Source organism: Amphibalanus amphitrite, unplaced genomic scaffold (genome assembly GCF_019059575.1).
Source record: "Amphibalanus amphitrite isolate SeventyFive unplaced genomic scaffold, NRLGWU_Aamphi_draft 000537F_arrow, whole genome shotgun sequence".
In the NCBI taxonomy this organism is placed as follows: Eukaryota; Metazoa; Arthropoda; class Thecostraca; order Balanomorpha; family Balanidae; genus Amphibalanus; species Amphibalanus amphitrite.
The window spans coordinates 248,263-274,714 of NW_024882031.1; the positions used below are offsets into that span (position 1 = coordinate 248,263).

At 49.5% G+C, this 26,452-nt stretch overlaps 2 protein-coding genes across 2 annotated transcripts; one reads left to right on the top strand and one right to left on the bottom strand.

Moving 5' to 3' along the window:
- The first annotated feature begins 2,258 nt into the window (after positions 1 to 2,258).
- On the top strand, positions 2,259 to 4,466 carry LOC122393481 (mitogen-activated protein kinase 7-like). Its single transcript, XM_043389506.1, has 3 exons — positions 2,259 to 2,623; positions 3,274 to 3,405; positions 3,699 to 4,466. The coding sequence occupies exons 1-3, from the start codon at positions 2,474 to 2,476 to the stop codon at positions 4,317 to 4,319; spliced, it is 903 nt and encodes a 300-aa protein (XP_043245441.1). The 5' UTR covers positions 2,259 to 2,473; the 3' UTR covers positions 4,320 to 4,466.
- An 11,980-nt stretch (positions 4,467 to 16,446) lies between these two features.
- Positions 16,447 to 23,534, bottom strand: LOC122393488. The gene is made up of 3 exons (XM_043389539.1): positions 23,142 to 23,534; positions 22,229 to 22,527; positions 16,447 to 16,931 (listed from the first exon to the last, which is right to left on the bottom strand). The coding sequence occupies exons 1-3, from the start codon at positions 23,445 to 23,447 to the stop codon at positions 16,790 to 16,792; spliced, it is 747 nt and encodes a 248-aa protein (XP_043245474.1). The 5' UTR covers positions 23,448 to 23,534; the 3' UTR covers positions 16,447 to 16,789.
- Positions 23,535 to 26,452: the final 2,918 nt, after the last annotated feature.

The following is a 26,452-nucleotide window of genomic DNA, read 5'->3' on the forward strand; positions in this document are numbered from 1 at the left end:
CGGCCGGAAGACTGCGCACGAGCTGTTGGCTCTCTAAACGCGGCCAGAGCAAAAACGTAATTGAAATAGCAGGATGGCTGACTGTGGCTGACCAAGACAGCACGGACAGCTAAGATGACCGCTCAGCGAACGAGGAGGCAGTGCCTCGATACACGGATAACGGGACAGGGACGCGTTCCGAATTGTGATCGTCATACGATCACCTGTGTGACTACTGATCCTTAATGATCTTTATAGGCATATTCTAGCATTAAATATATATCAAGCACATTCAATGCATTCTGCAATAAGGTGATTTGCCTGTTACACTCATAAGATAAGACGAGCAGCATCGATTCATTTCTATTATGTATGTACATATAAATCCTCTGCTATATACCCTGTCAGGTTCTGAGGCTCCTCAACTTTGTGCCGCCCGTGCATATCAAGTCCGCTATGTTGACGTTTGCTGCTATCTTCACGCGACTACGCAGAGCAGACGTCGGACGGATATGATTTGTCTCCCCAGTTTGCTAGATCGTGTCAATTAGCCGCGCATAATTGCAATCAGCTGCAGAAATGAAAGGACAACACGGCTCTGATGAGCGTGACGTCACCGGCAGTGATTTATATGACGTCACCGGAACTCTGCGGAAATGAGATGTCTTCAACGATGGTGGTCTGATCCAAATCAGACGAGAATTTGTGATGATACCATTACGTGCAAGGGCGTCACATCCTGTTATATGGCATTAACCAAGCGACGATTGATCAGCATAACTAATAAAAAGCATCAATCTGTCTGGAAGTCATAATTGGTGAGAGTTTGCATGATATATTGTCGAGACCTTTGTAATCACGTTGGTTCTTAATTTTGTAAAACGCGCAACTCGTCTTTGATTTCGTCTTTCGCGTCGTCTTTAAATGTGAATCCCGCCGGCGATTTCAATATCGAACACCTAAATATAATCGTGCCCTTTTAATTCGTTTCAGGTGATATTTACCATGATTGTGTCATCATCCTTTGCAAAGACAAATGAACAAATGAAGCAACTCTTCAACACGCACGAACAAAATCCCAAGAAACAGCCAGCTCACATTACGGTTTGCCTTTTTCCGCTCGCTCAATTAGTCTTAATTCTCTGAAGCTGTTTGCCAAATCTAATTTTCCGCCGGCGGCGACGGACAAATAGCGTTAATATTTAATTGACACCTCTGAGTTCGTTTAAACTAAATGGATTGTAAAGCAGGTAATCAGAAATGCATGGGCTCTGCGGGCGAGCGGCGCGCCGGAGCGCTCGCCAGGGAGTGCTTCGGCCAACGACCGGCGCCAATCTAATATGGCGGCAAATGGAGCCGATGCCGATCTCAGCCGACACCATTACTTGCAATAATTTAAAAACCCGGGAAAATCTCAAATCGCAGAGAGTTTGCAGTTGCTTTAACGGTGTATCATAGCGGGTATAAATATTTATTGGTGTGATATGAGAGCTGGTTCGGCTGCCTGGGGCGCGTGCGAGGTGCGAGCTGGGAGCGGGCGGCGCGGCGGCGCGATGGGTGCTGATGGCCGCCCTAACACCGGCCCGACGGCCGCCCCGGGTTAAATGGAGAGCCTTGAGAGGGTGGCAGATTGCTCCGGAGCCGCCCGTGCTGATGTGCCGCCATTACCAACCAGCCAGCCCAGGCTGAGATGGTGCCAGTGATTTGGTAGGATGAGAAGTTTCAGAAAAATGTTTGTGCCTGTCCTCGGGTATTGGCAAATGAACGACTGCAACCACCACCAAAGGAATGCTTTTGTCTAAATAAACTTGCAAAACAACACACAATGCTTGCATGCGTTCTGTTCAATCCTACAGGAATATGTATTCGATTAACTCTTTGCATTTTATGTTTTCATTCCAAAATAGCTAGGAAATAAAATGTGGCATGTTTAAAACTTGCTAGACTGGTAAACTATTTCTTTAATTCATACTTGTAGACCTATTATGTATATCATAGATGCTAAATTGCTAATTATAATCCAAATTATCATATGTTGATAGTCAAATGAGATTTTGAATTTATCTCCATATGAATGTCTATTGAATGTTTGTCTTTTGTAAATATCAATTTCCTAACCTTTTTATTGCAACAGTCATAACGAAACCCACCAGCTATTATAGGTGTCCTTTCCAAAAATGTGTTTTTAAGGCAAACATATCAACTCTGCTCATGCGCAGATGCCATATGATTAGAAGTCATCAATAACAGAGGCTTAGGGATGCAATATCTCGAGCTTCACTAATGAAATGAAAATCAAATAAAAATGTTCGGGAAAATTAATAATTTCTTTTCTTTTCTGTTTTAACGCTTCGGCATTTACATTTTTCTTATGTTGTGATTGAAAATTAAGAATAGAAATGTGAATTAATCGCTTAAGTTTTTTACCGTCTTAGGTGTCAACTCATTGTAAGCATATCAGCAAGTATTGTTGTGTGCAAAACATCCCAAGACAATGGAGCATGTCCAAGAATTTTGGCCGCAGAGGCGTCCAATGCGAAGCCGATCAAAAGCAACGATAGCTCAACGAAAAGGAATTTTTACGTTCCTTTCGGAGGGCACCTTCACAAAGCTTCCCGACAACAACATTATTAACTTGTATCAGGTGAGGCTATGCATAAATTCAAATTCAAAATGTTTGCTCTAGGTATGCTTATCATTATACTTATCTGATGTTAGCTCTAGCTAAATTAGGCCTTGGTATATGTGGGTGAACTGAAATTACTAGCTCGCAGGTGGGCGATTAAATCAGCTTGAATTTGTTCAATGTGATAGATTTGATCAGGTATGAAAAGGCATCCTTGTCCTGAGTTTTATCGTATTTATCGTTTTATCGTCAAATGTTATTGCCACTTGGCATTAGCTACAAATTATGCTAAAAAATGGTTCTATTCAATACGCCTCCGCTCTGAGTCGAAAGTAATTGAATGGCTGGTGGCTTGCATAATTTTGATGCAATCAATCCATCGCTTACAATCATGAATGAATCCTTCGGCTGTAATCCTCTGGGATTCCGTCTTAATCAAGTATTGGTCGGTTGCACTTGAGCCTTAGGGTGTAATGGTATTCCAGACCACTTTCTCATGCTGCAATCATGTCAATTTTAACCAGTGTTTGTTACGTTAAAATGACGTTATATTGCTATTTTACGTGAACAACGTTAGTTAATGAGACTGATGGCTCAGACGTATCCTCAAAGCTGGATTGAGGAAATGAGAGGAAACTACAGATCGCGATCCTTGCTTCTCGATGCAGACATTCATCGAAGGCGTTCTGGTTGCCGAGAAGAAACAGCAACCGAACCAGCCTGGAATAGAGTTTTCTCGCCTGTTCAAAACAGTCTGGGAGAGCTTCGGGAAGTTTCAGGTCTTCCACACAGCCGGTGAGGTAAGTTACGTCGAGTTCGTCAAGGGAATATTCTGCTTTCAGGGTCGAGACGTGCAGTGTTCAATGCTGAAACTGAACACCAATGACAAGGATGAAATGTCCAAACGCCTGTAACGGCCGATATCGCCCCCGGCGGCAGGCCGACAGGCACAATGACCTGACCTGTTTCTTAGAAAACTGTGTTGCACTATCGAAATGTTCCAACGCAAAACTGTGGTGTCTGCTTATTTCTGAGAGAAAGCTGTTACCTCCCTTCACCCGTGTCAGTTCTTCGTGTGAAATGTGTCTGCCAGGTGAACCGGCTGGTGCGTTGGGCGCTGCGGGACCTGAAGCGACAGGGCCGGATCCAGCGCACCCACAAGGGTCGCTACTTTGCCTGCCTGTTGCCGGAGCAGTCCCAGCCAGGCTGCTGTCCGCCGGTGCCGGGCCTGCCGCCAGCCCAGCGGTTCCTGGCCTCGCGCTGGGGCAGCCAGCGCCGCCACCTCGTCTCCACCCTCCACCGCTGGGACCAGTACAACCAGAGGCGCAGCCAGCGACTGGCCAGGACACCGGATCTGTCCGGCCAGCGACTGACCAGAACAGCGGACCTGTCCGTACCGGGACCCTCGCCGAGCGCCGGAGCCGTGCGCGGACCCGGGCCAGCGCGCGGACCCGGAGCCGTGGCTGGACCCGTCCGAGGCCCCGGACCCGGACCTGGATCCATCCGCGGACCAGGACCCTCGGCCGGACCCATCCGTGGACCCGGACCCATGCCCGGACCCGGACACCCAGTTCCGGGCGTCGCCGAGGCGGTAGTAGGGGGCGTTCCTCGGGTGCGACCTCGTCTTGAGCCGCCGCCGCCACCGCGTCCCATGTCGGCTCCCTCACTGTCGACCCTTTACGGCAGGGTGCCGCGCCTGTTCCCCGGGGGCTGACCGCCGCGGGAGGGAGTGGAGCAGAGAGGTCCGTCCCGGTCCGTCCTGTGCCGTCTGAGCTGGTCCCTGGCCACTGGAGAGACCCCGTGCCAGAGCCTCGGCGGGCGGCAGGAGCTGTGCAGTGGTCAATATAAGATAGATGCTTTATCGGTGGTTTTGTGTGAGGTTATCATTATGGAGGTGACTGAGCCGGAAATGAAACGGTGCAGAGAGAACGCAGTTGCAACTGCGTTCTGTTGCAACTGCGTTCTCTCTAGGTAACAGGCTCTCTCTTTTACATCATTTCATATTTGTAGGACGCGGATCTTCACTCGCGAGCGCTAAACATTGAGAAAGTCTTCTTTTTAAGAAGACGAACATATAGCTGCTGGAGCCTGCAGCGGTCCCACCGTCCGTCCCACCATCCCGCACCAGTCCCTCCGTCGTGCACAGCTGGCGCTTTGTGCGCGCGCCCGGTTCGGCTCATCGTCATTCTCGCGCCGCGGCTGCCGCCCATTGGACGGTGTCGGCCATCCATTGTGGCGCCGCCTAATAGCTCTGCTCGACAGTGGTCCCCGGGGAGTGTGGCGTGCGCCCTAATCCATCGCAAAAGACTGATTACTGCCGATTAATAGATAACAGATGTATCCGTGTCTGCCGGCCCACCGCGCGGCCCAGGGCGGTCGCTGGGGGCGGGACGGGCGATCGTGAGCCGTGGGAGAGGAGATAGAGGGAGGAGAGACGGGATGAACGCGTGCTGCCTAATGTTGGCCATACACTCGTAAATGAGGCTGCTGACTGTGTTCACCAGAGTGCTTCGTCATTTGATTGCAGAATCACGAGTTTAAACGGTGCATACCTTTTATACTCGTAGTTCTGAGTCGCATCGAGCTAGGTATAAAAAAGGAGTTCGAAGGAATACGCCCAACTTGCGCTCAACGTTCTCGACACGACAAAAAGTTATAGGAGTTTCATTTTAAGCCTAAATTTCGCATCATAATAAAACGTGAAATGTTTAATATGTGTAATGTGGAAGCACTAAACACGAAACAGCCCCAATATTTTATCTATTTTTTTTTTTTAATCAACCAATTACGTTTGAAGCGTCTTCGTTGAAATTCAGCTTCATGGGTACACCATAGGATATTGAGGGAGGACAGCAAGACAAGGGTGCTGTAGGTACCCGTCTCTGATTTACGGGTAAGTGCATCCTCCCAGACGGTAAGGAGCAATACTCCCGCCCTCACCCGTTGATAGTTGTGTGCCGCCGAAAACACATAAGGACTTCTATCCCCATAACCAATTCATTGCGCGCCTTTCTGAATGTTTTACTTGCGAATTACGTCACACTCAGCTTTTCGTGCCGGGCAAATCAACCTGCACTCTTGATTAAAACCGTCTTTCTATCTTCTTTTTGACCACCACTCTGGCCCACCGGAGAGCATTCAGTCTGGCTCCTAATTTACCCCACCATTATACGGCCGTGTAAATATCCGACCTCGAGTCCTTTGGCAAACAACACTTAATTATTGGCCTTGTTTAACGTCGGTTCCGGGCCGACTGGGCGGGGTCGCCGACGGCGCCGGCCTGAATGGCGCCCTCTATTGGACGAATTATCATCACAAAGGCGCTGTGTAAACCGGCACCGGTGGCCGATTTGCGCCAGATGACCGATTTGCATTTGTGTAAGCGGCGTTTGATACGGGTAGGGATGAAACTGAATCAACGAGAGGGGAGACGAGTGGGGGGGGGGGAGGGGCTGACGGCCGGAGATTAATTAGCGGGCGGTGAGGGGGGGGGGGGGGCGAAGGAGCGGTCCAAAGCCGCCGCGGCCGCGCCACTTATGATAAGCCCATCAGGCGGGCCGATCGGGTGGGCGCTCGGGAGGGACATTGGGCCGGCGGATCATGTGCTGACAGTGTGCACGTTAATTATGGACGCCATTGTGCGCCGCAAACGACGCGTAGGTGCGTCTCGTGCGATAGTGCCGCTGGCCGCCGGCTGATAGAGGTGCGCCCATAGACGCGGCGCTGACAGTGGTGGTCGCCAGTGATGGGATTTAATGGACTGCTGAGCTGGGGACAGGATCAGCACGGGTCTTTTAGGAAGAGGTATCTGTCGCATGTTTAAGAACTGGAGCATAATTGGTTGACTAAAATCCTTATTCCTTATTGCTCAAGTCACGAATGGAATAAAAATTGCATTTATTCCTTCCACCGTCACCGCTGCTGTCCCCATCGTCTACACAGCCAATCCGTCCACAGTACCATGCTCTTTTCCTACTGCCGCAGTCCCATTCTGCCACCGTTTTTCACCCACTGTCGTCACCCTTTCATCTTTTAACACCGCCCTGTCCTTCTATTGCCCATCGCCGCCTGCATCCGTCTCAAACATACCCACACCGTCCCTCCCATCTCTGCAGCCGTCTCCCGTCCCTCCAGCCGCCCCCCCCCCCGTCCCGCCGCCATCCCTGTCCCCACTGCCACCACGGCGCCACCACGCCGCTCGGCCGGCCAGCCAGGCAGCATGAAATTGGTGCCGCAGGCTAATGGGTCTTGGCTGGGTGACCGCCATTTTCTGCCTCAATTGCCGGCGGAATCGCGTCGGCGACCGACTTTTAGCGGAAAACGCCCGGGGAGACGCCGTGACCCGACCGGGCCGGATTTCAGGCGCGGGAGCGGAGTTAAGGATGGTCGTTGATGATGATTAAAAGATGGTTTGTTGTAATGACTTATTTTAGCACTCGCTGCGAATGCCGAGTTTCTTATTTCCAAGGAGATACCTGTAGTTTAACGTTGTCTTTGTTCCATTTAATTAAATCTTGACAGAAAAAAACGTCATTATCAGACCTCACAATTGACACTATTTGGCTTAAACGCCATTTGATTTAAAACGATGGACACAAAAGTCGGAAATACCTACAAAGTCTGCGACCTGATTTTAGTTCATATAAGCATATAGGGGAAGTTGGGGCAATGCCGGAGTTGGGGCAAAGCCGAAATTCGAGATATTTCGAAAACCGTAAGACATGGATGCCACCTGTCAGTGATGCTCTGAAGCTTAAAGGTAGTGTGCCACCTTTGAAAGATTTCCCATTTTATTTTTCCTAGGATAAGAAGCTTCTGTTTTTACCTAATATCGCAAAAAAATCAAAAATGGGCCTGGAATAGTGCCTTTTTCGCCTAAAAGTTTTTCGGTTTTTAGATATGTATAACAACTGTAGTGGGCTCACCTGCAAACAGGCGTCGGGCAACAATCGCGAATGCGGCGCACTTGTGACAATAAGCAAAGGTCATTATAGTGTTACGACCATACGACGTACGGGAATGAGTTATCAGCTGTCTAATCGTAGACAACACAATGTCGAGCCTTAAACTGTAAGCCCGTATTGGTATTGTTTCTTTTATTTGACTGTCGAACATTAGGGGAGAGTGGGGTAAGATGCCCAGGGTGGGAAAGACGCCCCACCCCCTCTAGCGGCGAAATTAAGAATCGAACCTGGAAATTAATGTTCTTAGCGTAAAGCGGAAGCCTGCCTTGCTAACTGCACAAAAATTTGCGAGGCTCAGTTGGGCAACGGCTGGCTGGTGATTGCATGTTTTTTATTTGCTGCTTTCAAAAAATATTTTGGTGTCAAAACATTGTAAATATCAAAGAAGGTATATAATTTTTGCGTCCCTTTCTATAGTCATGATAAATTAACATGCGTGTACTGTGTCCCAAACAGTTTGTTTCAGGGTGTAGTTTTATGGCTAACAAATTGTACTGATTTAACGTTACCTCGGTACCTTGGGGTAAGATGCCCCCTGTCCTGATGGGGAAAGACGCCCCCCCTAAATCCGTAGGCTGTCCTTCAAGCAGCCCGTCAAATCATTTATTACATACCTGTGATGAGAGACAAAAGCCGATCTGGGACTATTGAGAGTCCAGTACGGTCGGGTGCTTCCCATGCCGGTCTCTCGGCCCACACAGCGACTTTTTGGGCGGCATCTGACTCTGAGAGCCCTTACGACGGCCTCTGTGGGCCACATTATTGGCTCCAGGGCCCCTCACGACATCCTTTGAGGGCTCCCACGTTGGCTCCACGGGCCGCGCTGGCATCTGAGGTCCCCACGATGGGCTCGAGGGCCCTGAAGCATCATGAAGACCTATAAGGGCCCCACAGTGGTCTCCGAACGCCACCACGGAGGCTTGTTTGGCCGCGCTGGACTATGATGGCCCTAACGATGACCTCTGAAGCCCCTTACGACTACTTTTGAGGGCCCTTACGATGACGTTTGGTGTCTACTGTAGGCCCGGAGGGACTACTGATTCGTTCATGCGATTCACGTGCCCATTTATGTCACTTATAGTGCAGGGGGCATCTTACCCAACGCCAGGGGGCGTCTTTCCCACCCTGTGGGGTAAGATGCCCCCTTTCACTTCTTCAGGAAAATGCTTAATAGCAAAAAAAATTATCATATTTCAAGCACGAAAGTGTGATATTTTTGGAGAAAAATGATGTCGGCTTCCGTTGAAACTACAAGTTTTTGCTTTCTGATCGTCATTTTCGAATAATATATGACATAGTAAAACCCTGGGCATCTTTCCCCACTCTCCCCTATTTATGGTTTGAAATATGATTTTATGTAAAATAATTGATATGAAAAAGCCGTCTTATAAGTTATGACCCCATTTCACCACACGCAAGTGGCAGAAATGACAATGATCAGCTGACGCATTTTTCTTGGCCGAAGTCAGAGCGCGCGGCCCGACGCACCACGCGTATTTGGAAATTCCGACCTCGACGAGCATCAGAAGCCACCTAACAGGCGTGTTCGAAACCGCAGGAGATGATGATGAACGGGTTTATCGAAACTTGATTGGATGAGCATATCGGTAATAGCGATTTCAGTGTGTGCATTTATTGTTCATAGTGGTGTGAAATGTGGTTGGGGTACGACCGACAACCCGTCGGGGCGAATTTCGCACTGGGGTACTCAAAATTTGAAGAATTTAAGACGTTTCCATGAGTTTTGAAGGTAGGGATAAGTTCTAAAAATCCGGTTCTCCTTATCTGGGCTGGACAGACGCGGCGCAGTGGAGGTAGTTTTTGGTTATTCGAAGTGAGACTTGCACGAGAAAAATATTAAGTGAAAATTTCGGAAACAGAAAAAAGAAGAGGAGAGTTGCATGGGTTTTCGGTGAGATTGAGAACGGAATGTAACTGCCTGATTTGTTTTAGCCCGCCTGCCAATACTATCTTTATTTTTTTGCCATGTGTTTGATTTGAAAGACGCCGGACTGAACATAAAGTGGTCCTCCGGGCCGGATCAATAAAGTAAAGTAAAACAATGGCAACTAAAGTAAAGCGACAACTCAAAGCTAAGGCCAGCAAACTAAGTAGATCGCTAACTAGGTTAGAGACACTGAACGCCCGAAACGAAGATGAAGACGGTCTGCGCGATGCACTGGCAGTCGTCTTGGAGCAGTCGAAGTCGATGGACGATTTGCAGGAAGAGCTGTTCGGTCTGATCCCGGAAGAAGACATAGAGACGGAATTAGATACATGGAATGAGTTAGAAGAGCGGAAAGTGCAGCTGATATGTGAGACGAGAAAGATGATAAAAAGGAACAGCAGTCAAACTACCGTCGTTGACGCTACCAAGACCGCCCATCTTGAGCCCATAAAAATACCGAAGTTCTCTGGACAGGCGGCTCAGTATGAACAGTTCAGGGCGGCATTTAAGGTGTTTGTCGACGAAAACGGTCACATTTCCATGATGGAGAAAATGATCCGTTTGAAGGGATACCTCGAGGGAGAGGCACTTCAAGCCATTGAAGGTCTTACCTTTTCAGAGAGCGACTATCGTGCTGCTCTGAAGATTTTGGACAAAAGGTTCGGCGGGCAGAATCGACAGCTGAAGGAGCGTCTGCAAACACTGCGTTGTCAGGAGTCCATCATCCCAGGAGACTGCAATGCTCTGCGGAGATTCGCCGATCTGCTGACTGCAACAGTTTTGAGCCTGAAGAACATGGGCGATGAACATGACATTTTCTCTGAAACACTCTTCGAGAATGTGTTCAGAAAGCTGCCCGAAAATGACAGAGAAAGTTTCATAAGTGAGTCAATCAAGAGCGGAAGCGAAATGGACCTGGTTAGACTCGAACCATGGCTCCAGGCGAGAGCTGAGATAGCGAGACTGAACGCCGATTTTTGTGTTACGAGCCCGCCAAGCTTTGAAGTACCCACCGGCGCGTCCGAGTCCAGAAAAGCAAGCGGATCAGGCGGGCACAGAGCCAGCAAGAAGCCGGTTACCAGCCTCAGGAGAAACACGGAAGGAAAATGCGAGCTCTGCTCGCAGGCGGATCATGTGCTCGACAGGTGCTCTCGGTTCAAAGGCATGTCTATCGATGAACGCTGGGAGGTGGTTAAGAAACAGCGCCGCTGTTTTGGCTGCCTCGACAAAAACCATCACACTGCTGAGTGTAACAAAGCCACACGTTGTCAGTGTGGTCGGTTCCACCACCGCCTGCTCTGCGCTCGGTCAGACACTGCAGCTGCAGGGAGACAGGGAGCGGAGGAACCAACAAGAGTGACGACATCAGGATCAGCTGCTAACAGCTTCAGAGTGGCTCTGAGAACACTGCCAGTCATCATCAGTCACGGTGGTCGGCAGATGCATGTGACTGCTTTTCTAGATGGAGGTTCAGATACAAGTTATCTGAAACAAGACTTGGCTGAAGCCCTGGGGGTCACATCCGATCCCGAACCTCTGCAAATAGCGACGCTGGGGGGTCATGTTCAGACACTGAAAACGAAGCACGCCGACATCATGGTCAAGGACACAGGAGAAGGTCCGCTGCACAGGCTGCATGTGTGCACGCTGCCAGAAGTATGCAAACAGCTCGAAGTTGTCAACTGGACAGCAGAGAAAGAGCAGTGGGACCACTTGCGGGACATACCCTTCGAAGAAACTGGCACTGAAGCGGATCTGCTGATTGGAAGTGACCATCCGCAACTCCATGCAGTCCTTGAGAGCAGAAGTGGAGACGAGGGTTGCCCTATGGCAGAGCGAACGCCTCTGGGATGGACCTGTGTCGGCCCCATGCGAGAAAAAGGTCAAGTATCCAGTCAGATACGGACAGGAGCTCACGCCGTCACAGTCTCTGAGGAGGCTGGACTGGACAGAATTCTTCGACAGTTCTGGGAGATAGACAGTTTTCAGCCAATGTCAGATCGCAAGAGCCCTCTCACAACTGACGAAAAAAGTGCGGTGGCGCACGCTGAAGAAACGATGGCGATGCAAGACGGACGGTACGAAGTTGGCGTGCCCTGGAAAGGTCACACACCTGCTCTCAATCAGAGAAGTAACAACAAGAGCGTGGCGCTGGCGAGGCTGCGAAGTTTGGAGGCCAGTCTGCTGAAGAAGCCAGACTTGAAGGACAAGTATGAGGAAGTGATCGCATCGAATCTAGAAAAGGGATACGTCCGCAAGCTGGAGGAATCTGACGTTGCCATACAAAACGAGGCCTGCTGGTACCTGCCGCATTTCCCAGTCGTAAGAGAAGACAAGCAAACCACAAAAGTGAGATTTGTGATGGATGCCGCGTTCCAGGTTGGAGGACGCAGTCTGAACTCAGAAATGCTGCCCGGACCAAAACTGCAAAATGACATCGTGGACCTGCTACTCAGGTTCAGACGAAGACCAGTTGCTCTGGTAGGAGACATCAAGGAGATGTTTAGCCAGATCTGGTTGAAGGAGAGTGACAGATGCTTCCACCGATTCCTGTGGAGGAACATGGAGTGTGAACGAGAGCCTGACGTATATGAGTCTACTAGGATCATATTCGGTGGACGTGCTTCTCCCTTTCTGGCTCAGAAGGTTCTGCTGCACCATGCCGAGAAAGAAAAAGAAGACTTTCCGCTGGCTGCCAACATCATCAAGGAAGAAACCTATGTGGACGACGTGATGACCTGTCTGGAGACAGAAGAGGAGGCCAGGCAGGCAAGAGAGGAGCTCACCCAGCTGCTATCGAAGGGAGGATTCTCGATACGAAGATGGTGCTCCAATCGCTCAGCTCCTCTTGATGGAGTCCCAGATGAGGACAAGGTCACCATCAATCCAGACAGCTCCGGGCTGCCAACGACAAAAATCCTGGGAATTCAGTGGAACGCAGAGGCTGATCAATTTGTGTACGACGTCATCACCCCGGAGAAGATTGTGTACACAAAGAGAGGGGTGCTGTCCAAGGTGTGCACCATCTTTGATCCCATTGGCTTCTTAGTCCCATTCACGATCAGAGCGAAGATTGGAATACAGCGCTGCTGGCAAGAAGGCATCGGATGGGACGAAGCAATGCCAGCTGATCTGCTAAAATCCTGGCGTGGCTGGTTCCAGGAAGTGGAGGAGCTGCACCAGATCAGCATTCCACGCTGCTTACGCCCGGATCGTCAAGACATATGTGATGTATCTCTGCATACATTTACTGATGCATCAGAAAAAGCATTTGGAGCAGTGACGTACATCAGGTACGTCTTCAGCGACGGAAGTGTGACAGTCACGTTCGTAGCTGCTAAGACAAGAGTAGCGCCACTGAGTGCTACCAGCATCCCTCGTCTGGAGCTCATGGGTGCGCAGGTGGGTGTACAGCTGAGCCAAAAGGTCGCCATCTCGCTTCAAATCCCAGTCGAGAACCACCACTTCTGGACTGACAGCATGAATGTCCTGGCATGGATAAAATCTGAGTCACGACAGTTCAAGCCATTCGTCGCCAACCGAATCGCCAGCATTCAGCAAGAAACCTGTCCAGGTCAGTGGCGTCACGTTCCAGGGGGCCAAAATCCTGCTGATGATGCTTCTCGTGGGCTGAGTGCGAATCAGCTCACCTCAGACTGCCGCTGGATTGCTGGACCGGAGTTCCTGCGAGGTGACCCAGCAAGCTGGCCCGAACGACGCCTGGTGGCGTCAACTCCAGAAGCTGACAAAGAACGAAGGAAGGTGAAGCTTTCCTTCCCCGCTCAGCAGCAGCAGACTGTCCTGAATGAGACCAAGTTCTCTTCTCTGAAGCGCCTTCTGAGGATTACAGCTTGGGTTATCCGTTTCAGCAGCAACTGTCGAGCGGATCATGAGCACAAAAGGAGTGGAACGCTGACAGCCGAAGAGCTGCAAGTGGCAGAAAACTACTGGATAAAGGTAACCCAGCAGCGGACTTTTCAAAAGGAACTGACTGACCTACAGAGCCATGGAGTTGTTGACCGGTCCAGTAGCATCGCCAGCCTCACGCCGCAGGTCTCTGAGACCGGTATGCTCAGAGTGACGGGTCGTCTGCACAATGCAGATGTAACAGATGATGTGAAACATCCACTCATCCTGCCTCAGAAGAGCCACTTCACTCGACTGGTGATACAAGACGCACATGAACGGCTCAAACATGCTGGTGTGAATCACGTGCTCGCAGAGACGAGGCAGCGATTCTGGATCGTGAACGGACGGCAAGCGGTGAAATCATGGGACTTCCGCTGCAGCTACTGCCGAAGAAGACGAGCTTCACCGGGAGAGCAGATCATGGCCCCACTCCCAGAATGTCGTCTGGGAAATGAAATGCGCGCCTTTGCCTGCTGTGGGGTCGATTTCGCTGGTCCGTACTTCACTAAGGTGACGTCCAGAACTACAGCCAAGCGATACTTGTGTCTGTTCACGTGTATGGCAACACGTGCAGTTCACCTGGAGATGGCGGTTGATTTGACCGCCGACGCATTTCTTCTCGCCTTCTCTCGCATGGTAGCAAGGAGAGGAAAGCCAAAGATGATCACAAGTGACAATGGACGGAACTTCCTGGGAGCCAAAATGGAGCTTAGTCGGATCGAACAAGCGGCTCCTGAAATCTCACGCAAGCTGGGTCAAGAAGGCGTGAGCTGGAAGCTGAACCCTCCATCAGCTCCTCACCATGGGGGAGTGTTCGAATCCATGATCAAGTCAGCCAAGCGAGCGCTGAATGTCGTGCTAACCAGAGCATCAGTGACAGATGATGAACTGTGCACAGCCTTTGCGGAAGTGGAAGCTGTCTTAAACTCAAGACCGCTGACATACTGCGGCGCAGACGCAAGAGACGAGCCATGTCTGACACCAAACCACTTCCTGATAGGACAGATGGGTGACAGCCTGATGACGGCCGAGATGACTGCACAATCGGTAGGTGGGCTTCGCCGACGCTGGCGGCACATTCAGGAACTCGTCTCCAAGATATGGAAGCGCTTTCAGAGAGAGCTGCTGCCGACTCTGTCACAACGGCACAAGTGGCAAGAAGTGAAGAAAGACGTGGACGTGGGAGACGTCATGCTGCTCCTCGATCCCAACACACCGCGAGGACAATGGCCTCTCGTGGTCGTAGAGGCTGTTCACGCTGGGCAAGACGGCCATGTGCGGGTCGTAGACGTTCGACGAAACCGCCAAGTCCTCCGCCGACCGATCACCAAACTGTGCCCCTTGGACTGCAGCGGTAGTGGAGGACCCTAGATCCTCCACAGGGGGGAGAAATGGACAGACGCGGCGCAGTGGAGGTAGTTTTTGGTTATTCGAAGTGAGACTTGCACGAGAAAAATATTAAGTGAAAATTTCGGAAACAGAAAAAAGAAGAGGAGAGTTGCATGGGTTTTCGGTGAGATTGAGAACGGAATGTAACTGCCTGATTTGTTTTAGCCCGCCTGCCAATACTATCTTTATTTTTTTGCCATGTGTTTGATTTGAAAGACGCCGGACTGAACATGGGCCATTAACTCCATACGGTCCAAGAAAGCTGGCACACTACCTTACCGTTTGTCTGGCCAATTCGGTCAAGTAATCTTCAGCATGTCTTTGCATAAGTGTGCTGCCTATTTGAAATTTATACGGCACGTTGAAAAGTTATGCGCCTGCAAATGAAAGTATGGCTGGCTGGGGTAATGCCGAAAACGTGCAATTACGCACGTTAAAGCACGCTACGTGGACTTTACTGCTGTAGAATAGCAACGCGAATTTTTAGTCACACAAATTACACTTTCAACCGACACAACGGCCTGTTACCTATAAGGAATTATTTACCTGGCATTTTCTTTTTATATCACACAATTATAACTTCCAGTGTGCACCAAGCGTCCTCAAGCTCTTAAAACTCGTGTCAGCTTTGATAAATTCTGGATAAAGTTTGAGATAAAGTGGCAAAACATCAATGTCGGCATTCCCCGTAGATCATTTCTCCCATTTTCGGCTTTCCCCGCAGTCCGGGGCAACGCCGAAAAAGTCACTTCTTTGATATTTTTAGTTTGTGCGCTTAACGGTATGCGAATTCATCAAATGCGCCTGGTATGTTTGAAAGGCAAAAGACTGGCCTCTCGAATGACGCCAACAAGACTAGCTTATGTTGTCTACCTTGCGTGCTACGGGCGTCAGAAAAAAAGTATTCGGCGTTCCCCCAACTTCCCCTATTGTACCGATCGAGACAAGTGCATTATAGCGCAGACGGTGTCGATAAACATGCTCCTTTTCCAAAGCTAATATTTTTTTTGCAAAAGCTTTGAACTTCTCGGCATTACCAGCATTGCCAAAAATTACGTATTCGGAACACTCGACTTGCGTTGTGCCGATTAAATATCACATGTCGTCGGCCTGGGTCAGGCTGGCTATGCTTGAATGAAATACCGGAGCCCATAACGATTCGTCTTGCGTCGTACCCTCAACTTCACATTTATCCAGGTGTGGGCTCATTTTTCAGCATTACACACGATCTGCCAGGATTGGTGGTGATTCTCGTCCCAGGTGTGCTCTCGCCACAGCCAGCGGAAGTCTATTGAGCCCAGGGGGACGAGTTCTAGATGAAACTGTTGCGATTCTCTGCAACCGAAACGGACCAAACCTCGAGAAAGAGAAGAAAAATTGGATGGGAAAACGAGCGGGATTACATTGCATCGCTCTTGAAACTGGTTTGCAAAGGAAACAAATGATGGTTGACTGTGCTATAGGAGTTAGGTTTCGAAGTGGAAGTACGGAACAGATAGCTTCCAATGCAATAAGAACGACCACTTTTATTAAGTTCCCTGCAGTGAATTAAATGTCACCAAAACTGCGTGGCAACCAAATAAAAAATATGTAAAAAGCATTGCCTTTCAAATAGCCTTCAAAACCATTAATTGATATTCATACCCATGTTTATTACTCAAAATGCTGATAAGTATTAGGTAAGCACTAAAACCGGCACTTATCGGCACAGCGAGCTTCTTGTCTGTTCAACAAGAACAATCAGCTGTATGTACGGTCGCACTGTTTCACCGACAGCATCAGAATCGCTCGAACTTCGCTGGAAAATCGCCCGTTCGGATCCCGGGCTCTGGGATATACATTCCCATAAAGTCTCCAGCTTATTGTCCGTCTCAATCATCTCCATGCCTTTGAAATTCACAGAGACATGGCACCAGGAGGCACACGCCGGTTTTGCTTTAATCGCTCTTCTCTTTCCACTCTAGTGTCTCTAGTCTAGTTGGCCACCGGGTAGAACTGAATGTCCATGTAGACCATGTCGTCGTCTGGATCACGCCGGGACCGCGAGCGAAGGCGACCCTGACAGCGGTAGAGACCCAGGTCCTCCGGTTGAATGTCGCGCAGGTAGAGCGTTGATCTGAGGAGGGAGAGAGAGAGAGAGAGAGAGAGAGAGAGAGAGAGAGAGAGAGAGAGAGAGAGAGAGAGAGAGAGAGGGGGAGAAAGAGGGAGAGAGGGAGGGAGAGAGAGAGAGGGAGAGAGAGAGAGAGAGGGAGAGAGAGAAGAAAGAGAGGGGAGAAAGACGAGAGGGTCAGAGAGATCGACGGATGGGCACGGCACTGGGCAGGCCAATGTGGTTAGGGGACAGAGTCGGTCCCACTGGCAATTGTGTTCGAGGCCCGTGAGCCTGTTTCTCATTGCAGAGAACCGGCCTCTGTCGGGATAGAATTATCTGTCGGGGGGGGGGGGGGGTTCTCTGCCGGGCCATCAGATCTATCTCATGTCATGTAACCCCAAGCCCGGGCCGCCTAATCTGACGGGAGACCGCTGCCCTTTGGGAGGAACCTGGCGGGTCAGGACTAGGAGGCACCTCTCTCCGTATCGGGAAGGTCTTTTGTCTGGAGACTTCCTCAGGTCAGAATTTTGAATAAGGGGAACCTGCAGTCACTGGCCACACCAATGTTAATTTCGTTTTGCATGCCTCACATATCCTTTATACATTCGCACTCGCATAGCGGGGCAGGCGCCTGCCGGCGCGGCAGCAGTCGTATACGATTTTAGGACTAAAGTACGTATCGCTAAAGTACGTAGGACAAAAGTACGTATGCAAATGTTCGTACGCAAATATACGTAGGCGCTAAAGTTCGTATGCCAAAAGTACGTACGCAAATGTTCGTACGTAAAAGTACGTATGCAAAAGTACGTAGTGCATAAAGTACGTATGTCAAAAGTACGTACGCAAATGTTCGTACGCAAAAGTACGGATGAAAAAGTACGTAGTGCATAAAGTACATATGCCAAAAGTACGTACGCAAATGTTCGTACGCAAAAGTACGTATGCAAAAGTACGTAGTGTAAAAAGTACGTATGCCAAAAGTACGTACGCAAATGTTCGTACGCAAAAGTTCGTATCCAAAAGTACGTAGTGTATAAAGTACGTATGCCAAAAGTACGTACGCAAATGTTCGTACGCAAAAGTACGTTTGCAAAAGTACGTAGTGTATAAAGTACGTATGCCAAAAGTACGTACGCAAATGTTCGTACGCAAAAATTCGTATGAAAAAGTACGTAGTGTAAAAAGTACGTATGCCAAAAGTACGTACGGTTCGTATGCCAAAGTACGTAGTGTATAAGTACGTATGCTAGAAGTAGGGTATAGTAGTGTAAGTTGGGCCACTTTTTCTTTATTGCTGCCCTGTTGCCATACTATAGGGAACTCATGATAAATTCATTAGGTACCAAATAATATAGCTTTGTTCCTTTCGCCCATTTACTCATCGAGAAATTTGGCTATGCCTTGTAACAAATGCTCATTAAATAAAGAATAAGAAAGGTATTACACATTGATCAACTTACCCCATGGGTGGGGTACGTACTTTATACCCTACGTACATTTGCTATACGTACTTTTGTCCGTGACGTATTTGGTCCACACGTAGGGTAGACCGGGGCAAGTCGCCCCGCCGAGGTAAAACGCCTGGCGGCCCCACCGATATCTCTCGGAACTGACAGGGTTCTGGGGAAAGGTCCTCTCTTCTGTTAAACGTGCACTTTATGATCATTATATGAGCTGGAAAGAAATTGTGATAACTCTCTAGGGAGATATAGCCAAAAATGTGTTGTTTTTTTAGTGATTTTTATGTTTGGTCATCTGATTATGCATCCTCGCTTTCTTTTGTAGTCCACATCAGGTTAACGACTTTTATGTATTTTGAACAACTATTGTCTAACGCTTACAGGGTGGGGCAGCATAATCGGGAATAAATATCAAACGGGATTATTTGGTCATGAATTTAAAAATACAGCTCCAAGCACTATTTTAGCAACATCCCATCAATTGGTCACCTTTTACCTATCTCTCATCCTATGTGACCGCCCTCGGCGTCGATGACCTTCTCAAGGCGGGTCCAAAAGCACGCGCATGCACGTGCAACCTCCTGCTTGTCCATGATCGCCCATCAGCATCGTACCTTGCACTGAAGACCGTCTTTACTGATGATAAGTTGTTCATTAACCTTCTACCAAAAAACGCTCCATGTAAAGAATTTGGTCGGATTTAAATCGGCGGAGTTGAAGGACCAGAAGTTTTTGGTTCATCTCAGGTGGAGGTGCCCTACACAATAACATGTCGTCCTCACTGCAGTACCAGCACGGACAGAGTCCTCGTAAGACGTGATCTGGACCGTCAGTGATCCTCTGTTCCGACGGCTCCACATGAGTCTGCCACAGTGCGGATGTATTTACCAGAGGTGCTCATTTTATCTGGGCTCGATGAAGTAGGGTGCACCACGTGCACCTCCCTTGAAGACCACCCATAGGTCCATCACCCCAACAGGATGTTTACTTTGCATGACCGCTGGAATATTCTCGATACAATCCCCTATATGGCTTGCCATTCTTTTTTGTCGTATTCCAGTCGGTGGTGAGATTTTTGGTCGCTGAAGTTTTGAACATTGTTTCTTTTTAATATGCTCAAGAGCGTCTTCCTTATATTCAAGTGAGTCATCTGTATGTCCTCTGCTAAGAGTTATTTTACGACGATTACGTTAACCTTTTGTCCTAAGTATTCCCACACAATCCTTATTGTCCGTGATAACACGTTGACCTGTCCAGCAACCTTTACGTGGAATTGCAGGGGTTTCAACAAAATGTTCTTGTTTTACTCGTTTAACATTAGTGTCTATGGGCGCGCGCAAAGCACTTGGAGCACCGTCGAACTATTTTGCTGCTCTTTTCCAGGAGGTTGCATGCTCATGGATGTAGTCATGTTAGATGATGCACAACTTTTGGGCGTTTCATTGCCATGCTATAATTTATCAAAATAATGTCATGCCTACTCATGATTAGAGCCCAAAAAGCATTCCCGATTATGCTGCCCCACCCTGTATAATGCCGGGTTGGTTCGTGTTAAATTATGTCTTGCTGGAGCGCAAGGCGTTGTTCGCTGACCGAACTACATGATGGGGCAAGATGATGGGGTAAAACACCCCAGTAGGTCGCGGGGCAAAAAGCCCCATGGGGCGTTTTACCTCATGTGTTGTTCGGACTACCCACTTCCTAATGTTCGGTAGCTGGCGAACAGCAAGTTTCTATGCATTTATATGTATTTTTCTCAGCAACTGTATGGCAAAGGAAGTGTATTGTTAACTGATTTGCATTGCAATAATTTATTATTTGGCCTTATGAGGCACGTGAAAAACCTGCTCATACAATAGTGTCATAGCTGAACACCTGATAGGATGGAAGGTGCTAACTTCAGTGCCGTGCCTCCAGCGGTCTAACGGATCTCTCATATAAGATTTAGCCAACTACCATGGTTAATCTTTAAGCTAGACTCTAGAGTATGGGGCTTCTTGCCTCAGGCCGTGGGGCGTTTTGCCCTGGGGTTGGGGCAAAATGTCCCATTTGCAGTTGCTTCACAAATTACTTCCTAGCTGGGAGTCCGATCATAAGTGAATGAATTTGAGGGGTGGAATTCAAAGTAAAATGTCCAAAGAACACATTGAGCACAAATTTGGCCTTCCAGGTGATGTAGCACAAAATTTAGGTAGGCCTGGTAGGCCTATGTAGCAAAATAGATTATCTGGGGCGTCTTGCCCAAGGTCTTTACCTTGTGTCTTTATCCTTCATTATACCCTACGTACATTTGATATATGTACTTTTGTACGTGACGTACTTTTGTCCATACGTTTACGTACTTAATACCCTTACGTACTTCTGCCATACGTACTTTTGTCCGTGACGTACTTTTGTCCGTGACGTACTTTTGTCCATACGTACTTTTTACCCTACGTACATTAGCTATACGTACTTTTGTCCGTGACGTACTTTTGTCCATACGTACTTTATACCCTATGTACTTCTGCGATACGTTCTTTTGTCCCTGACGTACTTTTGTCCATACGTACTTTTTACCCTACGTACATTAGCTATACGTACTTTTGTCCCTGACGTACTTTTGTCCATACGTACTTTATACTGTACGTACTTCTGCGATACGTACTTTTGTCCCTGACGTACTTTTGTCCATACGTACTTTATACTGTACGTACTTCTGCGATACGTACTTTTGTCCCTGACGTAGGGGAAGGTGGGGTAAGACGGCCCAGCGGGGCAAGACGGACCACCAGCCCTCCCGGCTGAACCGCTGCTGGTATCTACTGCTTTATGCACTCACTATGTTTGTTTTCCTTCGTAACAATGGCCACCTTGAGCTCATGCTGCTAGGATGCATAGCTTTTGAGTTATTGAGAAAAATGTTGTTTTTCGTCAAACCGATCTAATATAAGAGGTCCACGGGTGATTCAATTACGGCGCCTTTCTTGCATGATTAGTTTCTATTTTGCACTTAACTGTGAAGAACAAAGTTATAAACTTAGCTATAGTCACACTTTAGGAAAGGCAAGGTTTTGCAATGTTGGGCTATTTGACATATACGTCATGATAATGACAGAATTTAGGTTTGGGGCAAGACGGACCACTGTGATCCATCTTACCCTGTGGTGGTCCATTGTACCCTGCATATGGAAAGTTCTTTTCCAAAACATTGACACAAGTTTAAGTAAGCTAATTTTTCAGGAAGGAGTCTTTGTTGCATGTGAGCCATGCATGCAAGTGCTCAGTTAGCATGCATTCATGCCAAACGACAATCAACACACATGTTCCTGACTTTTAGCTGCACTTCCATCACACATGAGTAAAGAATAAAGGCTCATTTTGTGATTTTACCATTCTGGTTACTTTTTCTTACAAGAGTACAGAGCAGAAGTGTAACACACATGAACGGATAGCAGGCACTGCTGGGTGGTCCGTCTTTCCCCACGTTTTTTCTTGTCTGAGTTTTTGATATGTCACTCTTTAAGAGCATCCACCACCTAGATGTCTTTAATTTGAAATTTAGTCTTTACACATATCAACAGAGGAAGGATTGAGCATTCCGAAGACTATAAATAATATGAATTACGACAGCAGTGTAGCAAGATATGCGGCCTCAAACCTTAGCTGGTCCGTCTTACCCCACCTTCCCCTACTTTTGTCCATACGTAGTTTATACTGTACGTACTTCTGCGATACGTACTTTAATCCTACGTACTTTTGCTTACGTACTTTTGTCCTACGTACTTTAGCGATACGTACTTTTGTCCGTAACCCGTCGTATACCTAGCGTGACTTTTCTCACTAATACTTGACTCATTCTCCGCCAGAGGCGCTGCTCACCGGTCGCCCTGTGTGTAGACGCGCAGGCTGGAGCGGAAGTGGTCGTCGTTGTACCAGTCGCGGTAGCCGTTGATGTAGTCGTCGTCCCTCATCAGACCGCGCCTGTAGTCGTAGTGTCGCGAGCGGCGGTAGTGCGGACTGTCGTAGTAGCGCCGGTAGCTGAACCGGTACCGGCGGCGGTCCCGATCGCCCCGCTCCCGGTGACGCAGCATCCGGTAGCGGCGGAACGGCGAGTCGTAGTCCCGGCCCCGTCGGCGGTAATCGTCGTCCTCGTCGTACACCTTCCACCAGACGATGTCCTGTGGGGGAGCACAGTGAACGTACTGAGATGGCGCATGCATTGCGGTCTGCGCAAAGTGAAAAAGTTTTTTTAAGGACCTCTTAGCAAGAAATGTTTATTTTTAATCGTTTAGGCCCCTTCGTTGAATGCAATAACAACTTTCTTATTTCACGGGCCTTCGGTGAGAGGATAAAGCATGAGACGTTGGGCCACCGATTTATGCACAGCAGTGATCGAGCCAGCCCGCTGATGCTGGTGTGCCACAGGAGAGCGAACCATTTAACCGCTTAAACGGTTACTATCCCTTTGTCCACCGTCTACATATTAGAATTTCGCAGGCTTGGAGTGACAATTGCACCAAATGTAGGCATGGGTAATAGGTACTAGTGACTACTAGGGGCTTAGCTTACTAAGAAATCTAAAACGTATAGATTGCTAATTAATCGTGGTACTTTTGGCCTAATAAGTTGTTTTTAAATGCATTTTTTATCGAAAGCTATACATACAGATTAAAATTGTCAGTAATTATATACCGCATGACTCATTATGATGCAATATGACTGACTACTGTGAACAATAAGCGACTTCTCCCATTTCCCAGTCCTCACTTCTCCCTGTGCTTCTCCCACTCACCATCACATCGTCCCGGACCCGTCCGTCCCTGGCGAAGTCGCAGATCATCTCGGCGTCGTACGAGCCGATCATGTTGTAGTAGCCCTGGCCGACCTTCCTGCCGTAGCGGTCCTCGCGGTACCCGTAGTTGTCGTAATCCTCCCGGGGCCGCAGCTTGCCATCGCGGCAGTCTCCCACGAAACCGTACCGATCGCGACAGAAGTAGTTGCGGTCGCCGTACCGGGTCTCGATGTAGTAGGAGCCGCTCAACGGGAGGCTTACAAAGCCTACCACGAGCGCTAGGAGTGGTAACAGAGGCCGGAACATGGTGGTCCGGTCAGAGGTGGTCTCGGTGACCGGCGTGGTCCGGGAGGCTGCGGTGCGGACGCGTCTCCCCGCGTGGGAGGCTCGGGGAGAACTGGGAGTGTGCAGGGTGCCCCGGGCTGATGGCTGGGGCAGGTTAACAGAGCGTGTCCGGGCTGAACTGGGACGGCACAGAGATGGTATCTGCAGCGGTGCTCGCAGCGGGCTCACAGAGCTGACAGGGTGTGTCGCAGTGGTGGTGCGCCTCTCTGCACACACCCTCCCTTCTGACCCCACCCCTACCCACAGCGGTAGTGGTGCGCCCCTGCACACACCCTGCCCTGCAGAAACCCCTGTCCCCCACCTCTGGCATCCCGGAACCAGCCGAGGCCGGCCAATGGTTACGGAATGCAGTTTTGTCCCTAATTTTATATTTACGACCACGCTTGCAATCTATTTCCGATTCGGATACAGAGCTCACTTGTCAAAGAGTGATATGGACCAGTATAACGCCTTTTGGGGCGACTAACGGAGCGAGCGAGAGGGTGGGCCTTGCACGTGCGAAATTGCGAGGGGGTACCTCCAACTGACTTGTGCACGGCACCCTACTAACCGGTCTCTAGCGATGTGCCAAATTTGGGCACAATCGGCCCAGCCGTTCTCGAGATCTGGAAGCGGCACCCTGCACGTGCGCACGTGCAAAATGCGTCCCAACTGACTTGCGCACGGCACCCTACTAACCGGTCCCTAACTGTGTACCAAATTTGAGCGCAATCGGTGGAGCCGTTCTCGAGATCTGGAAACGACCCCTGCACGTGCGCACGTGCAGCAGCGCCCCAACTCTGGCACATGGATATGCAGTGCCTAGTGGGTGCCTACCTACATGCCAACTTTCAGCGCAATCGGCCAAGTAGTTATATACCGAGATATTGCAACAATTACAAAACGGAGACCTCTTCGTTTTGCACGTGGCACGTGCATAAGGGGTCACCCACATGCATCGGGAATAGTCCAATACTTGGTAGAAGGAATGAAGCTACCCTACAAAAATTGCCGCGTGTAAATCGGTCAAGTGGTTGCTGAGATATAGGTAAGCCTCGCAAAAGCGTGACCACGGCCGGCCGGCCGGCCGGCCGCTCATACTCAGAAATTTCCGTTATTCTACGTAAGACTCCGCTCGCTTCGCTCGCTCCGTAACTAGATAGATAACGAGATTCATTATGCGTAATGAAAGTTTAAATCCAGCAATTCCAGGGTTTCGGAGTCGGAGTCGGGGCTGACCTGCTAATCTGACCTGCTAAATCACAATTTTCATAAAAAAACGCTAGGGAAGTAGTAAATGCCATCTAAATTATTACCAAAATAACATTATTGTGCATTGTTTACTGTCCTTTTAACGAATCATTTCCGATGCCGTTGCGCATTTAACGTTCGGTTGCGTCCAGCCTTGAACGGGGGAGTTTTCGCCTTTTTGTGGAGAGTGCGGTCACACGGATCCTGTTGACCCGGGACTGGATTCTTTCGTTTCTGATTCTTTTTGTGCGTAAAGCGAAAGTGACACGTGCCCATTGGCAATGGCACCGGACGTGGATAGAAGGCCGGGCGTGACCCGGTAGTCAGCTGAATAACTTTTTTACGTCCAAGGCAGGATCTTATCTGAGCTTATCAGCATTAGGAAATGCTTGTATCGGTTAGATATAAAATGGTCCAAGAGTTCTTTTCTCTAAATACCACACGTGTCCCCATGAGTGTGCATCGAATGTGGAGGAGCGGGGAACGGGGTAGCCGAGTGAGGCGGGGTGGGTGCCGACTGGGTCACATTCCCTCACAGGCCGTGCCCCGCGGCCGAAAAATGCCGCCGCTCGATACCGGGCACGTAGGTGCCTGTTTGCCGCAGTACCGAGACTCCCACACACCGCGTGCCGGCCTCATATAAACACCACCGTCACCAGCGGCACCAGCAGTGACACCGGCACCACCGGCACCACCATGTTCCCGTCGGTGACGATGGTGGCCATTCTGACCGTGCTCTCGACGCTGGCGGCCGCCCGACGGCCGGCGCGCTGTGTTGGGGGAGGCGATCAGCTCACCGTCTGTGTGGAGACGCCCATCCAGCCGCGGAGGTACGACAACGGAGGGCTGTACGGCGCAGAGTACTGGAGGAGGAAGTACGGCGGGGGGCGCGGGTACGGCCACACGGCCACGCGGTACGACTACAGAGTGCAGACGAAACCTCTGTACGACCAAGAACCGCCCGTGTATCGGCCCGTACCGCCCGTCTACATCCCGGCACCGCCCGTCTACCGCCCGCAGCCGCCTGTATATCATCCAGTATCTCCGCCCTTCCATGCAGTGCCGATACCCGTGTTCCGGCCCTCCCGACCGATCCCCATAGACTACGGCTTCGAGGGCCGGACGGGGTACGGCGCGCCGTCCGGGCACGACGGCCACGTCGAGTACGCCGGCCGTGCTCGGTACGCCGGCGGGTTCCGTCCGGTGGTGGTGGAGCAGCGGACGTACCATGATGAGCACCACTCGCAGCCCGGGGCACACGGACGGCCGTTCGTCCACCGGCCGCACGTGACCGGACCTCAGTGAGTATACCGGCGCCTGACGCGACGTGATAGGCTGCTGCTTGGTGACTCATCAACCAATTCGTAGCACATCAAACCTGGACGAAGGCCATGGATAAGAAAAATTCTTCGGAAAAATAAGAGTTCATAAAAATGCCCGTTCTGCTCCATTCCTATTTCATGCTTGGCCGGTAAAAGGCCGCGTAACCGTGCTATCAAAAAGAAGAAGTGCGCGTCCGATTCGTGACTTAGGTATTTTATCTCTTCTTTGTGAGCATGGTTCCCATTCCATGGTCCGCACCAAGTGAAAGCCCTACAAAAACAGGCCACAACAATGCTAAGTCCCGAAGTAAGCAAAAACCGGAGTTTCCTAATTACACCTAAATTGCAAACCTACAGCCATATCTCGTCACCCATACCCCGTTTCACACAGTCGTATTTATTTTCAGCAGCCTG

Excerpts from the sequence above, each read along its gene's own strand:
- LOC122393481 (XM_043389506.1), top strand. The coding sequence starts at position 2,474 with ATGGAGCATGTCCAAGAATTTTGGCCGCAGAGGCGTCCAATGCGAAGC. Across the intron at positions 2,624-3,273 it reads ACATTATTAACTTGTATCAG|ACATTCATCGAAGGCGTTCT; the intron begins GTGAGGCTATGC and ends TTCTCGATGCAG. Across the intron at positions 3,406-3,698 it reads TCTTCCACACAGCCGGTGAG|GTGAACCGGCTGGTGCGTTG; the intron begins GTAAGTTACGTC and ends TGTGTCTGCCAG.
- LOC122393488 (XM_043389539.1), bottom strand. The coding sequence starts at position 23,447 with ATGTTCCGGCCTCTGTTACCACTCCTAGCGCTCGTGGTAGGCTTTGTA. Across the intron at positions 22,528-23,141 it reads GGGTCCGGGACGATGTGATG|GACATCGTCTGGTGGAAGGT; the intron begins GTGAGTGGGAGA and ends GCTCCCCCACAG. Across the intron at positions 16,932-22,228 it reads GTCTACACACAGGGCGACCG|ATCAACGCTCTACCTGCGCG; the intron begins GTGAGCAGCGCC and ends CTCCCTCCTCAG.